The 5,920-nt window shown below is 48.8% G+C and overlaps 1 protein-coding gene across 2 annotated transcripts; it reads left to right on the forward strand.

Annotated features, from left to right (window-relative positions):
- Nucleotides 1-2,394: 2,394 nt before the first annotated feature.
- Nucleotides 2,395-5,320, forward strand: ARL4A (ADP ribosylation factor like GTPase 4A). Of its 2 annotated transcripts, none has more exons than XM_062567778.1 (2): nt 2,395-2,542; nt 2,712-5,320. In XM_062567778.1, exon 2 carries the CDS (start codon nt 2,797-2,799, stop codon nt 3,397-3,399), a length of 603 nt encoding a protein of 200 aa, XP_062423762.1. In that variant the 5' UTR covers nt 2,395-2,542; nt 2,712-2,796; the 3' UTR covers nt 3,400-5,320. The 2 variants fall into 2 exon arrangements, with proteins under 2 accessions (XP_062423762.1, XP_062423761.1); XM_062567777.1 differs by having other exon boundaries at nt 2,395-2,490.
- The last annotated feature ends 600 nt before the right edge of the window (nt 5,321-5,920 follow it).

The following is a 5,920-nucleotide window of genomic DNA, read 5'->3' on the forward strand; positions in this document are numbered from 1 at the left end:
CAATACCCTTTTACTATTAAACTACTTCTATATTATATAATTCTTTATGACTTACAATATAAAGTACAATGCTTCCAAAGGAAAAAAAAAACTATAACTGACTTTTATATATACACTATTTCTATATATTTTTAAAATATTTATTTTCAGCAGTCACATCAAGAAGTTTAAAAGTGTTCTAGAAAAGATGCAAGATTAATATTGAAAATGACACTGTTCTACTTCTGCTGGAACCCCAAAGGTGAAAAGATTTAGCTGTGAGGAGAATTTACAGATTCTCTTCTTTGCACTGATTTTGGTAGGGAAAGCACACACTTAGAACAGTAGATTTTAGTAGAACAACAGCTTTAGTTAGTAGTTAACCATATGCTTTTATTAATGACTTCTTGAATTTGTCATTAGGGTCATATATTGAAGACTTTACTGGTATGCACTGCTCTTAAATCAGTGGATCTGATCCTTCTCTATGCTACAGACACTTTAGATTGAGCCTGTGTACATCCAACATATGCAGAAGAAACCATCCACATTGTCACAGTTGTGTAAAGACCACAGTGGCAAAAACATTAAGCAAGTAGTGATGGAAAGAAATAGAATAGCAAAAATATCCGAATCAAAATACAGCTCTGGGCCTTGTCTAATGCTCCATATGCTATAAAAAAACAGTAATGTACTAAAACAGCTTATTAGAAATCAATAATTAGTTCTGACTTTGGAAGATTTTATTGCTCAGATCTAGCTTACTGATTAAAATGCATAAGTACTTAGCATATCCTTCTGCTGTGAAAATTCATCCTAATAACTGGCCTAGATGATTTCTATGTGTATTAAGACCTAGGTACTGCTCACACCTTACGTATACGCAAATAAGTAGACCATGTATATCTGCTCAGGTGTTCCCAGCTCCTCCTGGTCCCTTTAGCTCCCTGCTTCACAGGGACACCCGAAAGGCAAGAACAGGACAAGCACACGTTGTGGGCCTGGGGCCTAGCACCTCTTACTCGCACAAAAGTGGTGAGAGTTTGCTCATCCCTTTCAAAGGATTTCCCGCCCCTTTATATTGTGCAACTGACTGTTTAACATAACTAAGCTTAATGGCGGAGATGAGAGTCTGCAGGGATCCCAGGCGAGGGACCAAGGATACTATCAGGCTTTTCTAAAGCCACTGAGGCAGGATACCGGCCCGGAGATTAACGAGCTGCTGTGCTACACCAAGAGAGCAAGAGCTGTAAGGCACCAGCTGAGGCGCTGGCAGCGCTCCCGACCGCGCTGCAACCCTTCTAGCCGCCCTGAAGCACGATTCCCCTGGGCCTCCCCAGAGCCGCGCCCCGACGGCCATGGCAGCCGCACCTGCCCTCACGGCGCCGCCACAGCCGCGCGCCAGCCCAACGGCTCGGCGGGGCGGGGCGGGGGCGCGGCTCGTCACGTGGCCCGCCTGCCCGCGCGGCGGGGCGGGGCGCCGCGGAGCAGCCGGTGCGTGGGGAAGGGCATGGCAGGTCACGTGCGCAGGCCAGCGGGGTCACCGCCAGGGGAAGAGGGCCCGCGAGCTGCGTTCGAGGCGCGTTGCTAGGAGACGGGAAGGCGCGCGCCGCCAATGGGAGAGGCCGGCGGCGGGGTGGGGCAATGACGCAGCAGCTCGACGAGTGGAGAGCTGAGGCGGCGCCCGCTGCCCGCTCGGGGGTGGCGGGGCTGCGGCGCTCCCGCCCGGGGAGGCATTCCTGGGGCAGGCAGCGGCGGGGAAGCCGTCCGCGGTCCCTCGGGGTGGGGGGGGCAGGCGGGGAGGCGGAGAAGCGCCCCCACGGCCGCGGCGCAGGTGCGGCGGGCGGGGCGCGGAAGAGGCGCAGCCGCCCTCCTCCCTCCCCGCAGCCGGGGGCGGGACGCTCACTTGAGCGGCAGCCGGCGGACCCAATGAGTGCGCGCGCCTCAGGCGGAGGGGCGGGGCGCTAGGGCCGGCGGGGCGCTACCGCCCACGGCGCGGGGGAGCGCGGATGCCCCCGCCGTGGCCCGCGCGGCAGCTGGGTCACGCCGAGGGCGAGGCAGCCTCCGGCGGGGGGGCCACGCTGGGCAGCGACTCCGCCCGCGGGGGCGGGAGGGAGGAACTGGCGCGCTCAGGTTGCGAAACCGTGTGGGGCGGAGAGCGGTGACCCCCGCAGCTGCCAAGGTAGCGGCCCCCCCACCCTGTCCCCGGCGTCAGGGTGGTGACTGCAGCCTCCGCGGTGCCGCCGGCCAATGGGCGCTGCGGAGCCGGCCTTGCGCCCCGCCCCCGCCGCGCGGCGGGGCCAATCGGAGGCGCGGGGCGGGGCGAGTGGGGCTAGGCGCGGGCCGGGCGGCGCGGCGCCGCCAGATGCGGGGGAGTCGCAGCAGCGGCGGCGGCGGCGGAGGAGGCGCGGGGCGCGCGCGTGCGGGGCGGCGGCGCGCGGGCATGGGGGCGCGGGCTGCTCTCGCCGCCCCGCGCTGAGGGACGGGCCGGCGGCGCAGCGAAGCGAAGCGGTAGGCGGCAGCGGCGGCGCTGACGGGGCGGCGGCAGCGGCGAGGGGCGCAGGTGCGCGGCGAGCTGCAGTGTCGGCGGCGGCCGCGGCGCTGCGGGGCGGCGGCCGCGGGGAAGGGCGCGGGAGGGTGGCGGCCCGAGGTGTCCGGGCGCGGCGGCGGATCCGCGCGGCCACCGCGAAACCGTGGCCAGCCGGGGGCTCACACTGATTTTGTCCCGGCAGGGGCCGAGTGTGGCGTGGCTGCGCCTGTCGCTGCGGCGATCCAGCCTCTGCTCGCGGCAGCCTGCTGTCACCCTCCCGTCTGGCAATGGGGAATGGACTCTCGGACCAGACGCCGATCCTGTCCAGCCTGCCTTCCTTCCAGTGCTTCCACATTGTCATCTTGGGGCTCGACTCGGCTGGGAAGACGACCGTGCTCTACAGGCTGCAGTTCAACGAGTTTGTCAACACTGTCCCCACTAAAGGATTTAATACGGAGAAGATCAAGGTGACGCTGGGTAACTCGAAGACGGTCACTTTCCACTTCTGGGATGTGGGCGGCCAGGAGAAGCTGAGGCCCCTGTGGAAGTCGTACACGAGGTGCACCGACGGCATTGTGTTTGTGGTGGACTCTGTTGATGTTGAGAGGATGGAGGAAGCCAAAACAGAACTTCATAAAATTACTAGGATATCAGAAAATCAAGGAGTGCCTGTGCTTATAGTTGCTAACAAACAGGACTTGAGAAACTCTCTCTCTCTCACTGAAATTGAGAAAATGTTAGCAATGAGTGAGCTGAGTTCTTCTACTCCCTGGCATTTGCAGCCTACCTGTGCAATCATTGGAGATGGACTCAAAGAGGGACTGGAAAAATTACATGATATGATAATTAAGCGAAGGAAAATGTTGAGACAGCAGAAAAAAAAGAGATGAGTTCTGTTTTGACCTTTCTCTTTTAGAGTAGTTACACGGTCAAAATTTGACATAAGACAGCTTCCAAACCCAGGCCTGCTTGTTTGGATGCCGTTAAGCTTAGTTATATTAAACAATTGGTTGCACAGCCTTGCCTTGTGGAAGGCTGTGCAGTTATGGAACTTTTTTCTTTCTTTCTTTTTTTCTTTTCTTTCTTTTTTTTTCTTTTTTTTTTTTGATAGTCTCTTCTGAGTTTTAAGGCTCTGCATTATTTCAGAAGCCCTAATAGATAATGTAATACTACCAGGAAATGGATGGGTGGGTAAATGTGACATGGATGTCTAAATAGCCAAATAAGACGAGGGTTTTTTTGCTTAGTGTTGTATTCATATGTTTGAGGGTACCCTCTGCAAGCAATTTACATTGAAGGTGTTCTGTGTTTTTAAACTGCTAATGCTCGTAAGTGGAGTGTTTAGGTGAACATTATACAGCTTTAAAAACATGTATGGAGCTAGTAATCCATTATTTCAAGAGGCTGTTTTTATCTTATTTCAGGATTCTATGAAAGCTTGGCTACATGCGTAGTTTTTTAATTTGGCACTTTTGAATTTGAATCATGTTCAGTTCAAATACTTGAAACTCCAGTGCTCTGGCTTCTTCAGCTGATAAAGACTTGTTTGACAAGTAAAATATAAACAACATGCTGGAGCATGAAAAAGTGGTTTCCCAACATATAGCATGTTTTGGTATGTAAGGATTTTATTTTTTAGAAGTAGCCATGATTATACAGTGCTAATCAGGTTTAAAGTACTTGTATATCACTAAGAAATTTACTCAAAGTTCTTAATTTATTTTTGGATGATGAGTATCATGTCTTCATGCTGTCAATTTAAGAGTAAATTAATTGCAGTAAGGGAGTTGCAAAGAGCAGCTTTGGCTGTTGTGGTTGTAACCAGTGCAGCATTTTTAGCTCTGTTGGTGACATTTTTTGGCAATAAAACTAAATCATAAGGAAGTAAAGATAGGGTTAAACTTAGCAGAGCACATCTTGTGTCTCCCCAAAATACCCTTTTTATTAAAGCGGTATTGCTCTGTCACTTTCAACATACACTTTTTTTTTTAATTGTGACTTTTAAAGTATTTTGTGGTTAGGATGTGTTCATGCTTTATACACTCAAAACATTTGACACTATGGGGGTGGGGAGTGGGGAAGAAGATTTTAAGATGGGCCTGTGTTCTGCTTTAATTATGCTTTAAGCTGTTCTTGTTTACAGAGTGTGCAAACAGTGTTAACTGGGCAGGATAGTGCTTGACAGAAAAGGGAGATTTTTTTTTTTTTTTTTCTTACTGGTACAGAGCTTCAAGTGACTCTTTAGATACGTGGCTAGTGATTAAAAGGGCTAAAACAGAGCCTGGATTTTAAAGACTAACTTTAGTGGTGCTGTAAAAAAATCATCAGAATGTTAGATTCTCTTTTGACTTTTGTTGGAAATACCATAAAAAAAAAAAAAAGTAAAACCTATTTCTTCCTCTTACTCAGTCAGCAAAGTAATACGTTTTTATTACCTACTGCCATGTATCATGAGGATGACAGCTACAAACCTGAATGTCAATCAGTGTAACTTTGATTATGTTTTAAATTTTTTTTTTTTTAACCAGCAGCTGTTTGTCCAGGAGGTAACCAAAAATGCACTTTAGTGTCTTCAGTAACTGAAAGTAACAGCTGTTTTTTTGGTTCTCTTTCTTTTGTTGTTGTTGTTGTTGTTCTTTTTATGACATCTTGGTCCTTTTTGAATAAACTGAAGTAGCTTCCAGTGGAGCTTTTGTATGTTGGTTATATATGTACCTGCACTGGTGACATTGTAAGTCACTTACTCAAGTAATGTCTATATTTATAGAAATGTGGATGACTTCTTAAACCTCAATAAACAATTCAAAACAAGTCTGCAGAGAGAAGGTGTCTGACTTCTTGTAGTGCAGTGATGTGTTCTCATCAGCCTCTGCACGTATTGATGCTAATAACAATAAAACTATTTCTACTGAAAACAAAACTTTTAAATGTGACAGTGTTATAAATTGCAGGCATCTCATTAAAGACATGCAAATGGCATGTGGGTATGTTCACAGAAATGATTAACTGCAGTGACTTCTTTCTGAAGTGGTGGTGTGCATTAGAAACTTCTGACTTAAATACTACCATCTTTGCACCATTTGAAAAATCTTTTGCGCGGCTGGATATATTTTGAGATATGTGTAACGCTTAAGAGACAAAATGTTGGGCATTTGTCGTGTACATGCAGGTGGTACTTAATTTAGCATCTGTAGGCTCACATTTCTTAAGCTGGCTGAAGGGTTCACATGTACGTCAGCCTTGGATGAACTTCTTCCGTTCTTATGGCAGGGAGTAGAACATAGCAAGAGATATTAAAGCTTCTAATTAGTTTTGCCTATGTTAAAGGCCTAAAACAAATCTCTCTTAGAAACTTACAAATCAAAATTGCTAGGTTTAAAGAAGAATTAAACAAGATAGGCTTAAACCTCT

This window comes from Rhea pennata, chromosome 2, assembly GCF_028389875.1.
Source record: "Rhea pennata isolate bPtePen1 chromosome 2, bPtePen1.pri, whole genome shotgun sequence".
Taxonomy (NCBI): domain Eukaryota; kingdom Metazoa; phylum Chordata; class Aves; order Rheiformes; family Rheidae; genus Rhea; species Rhea pennata.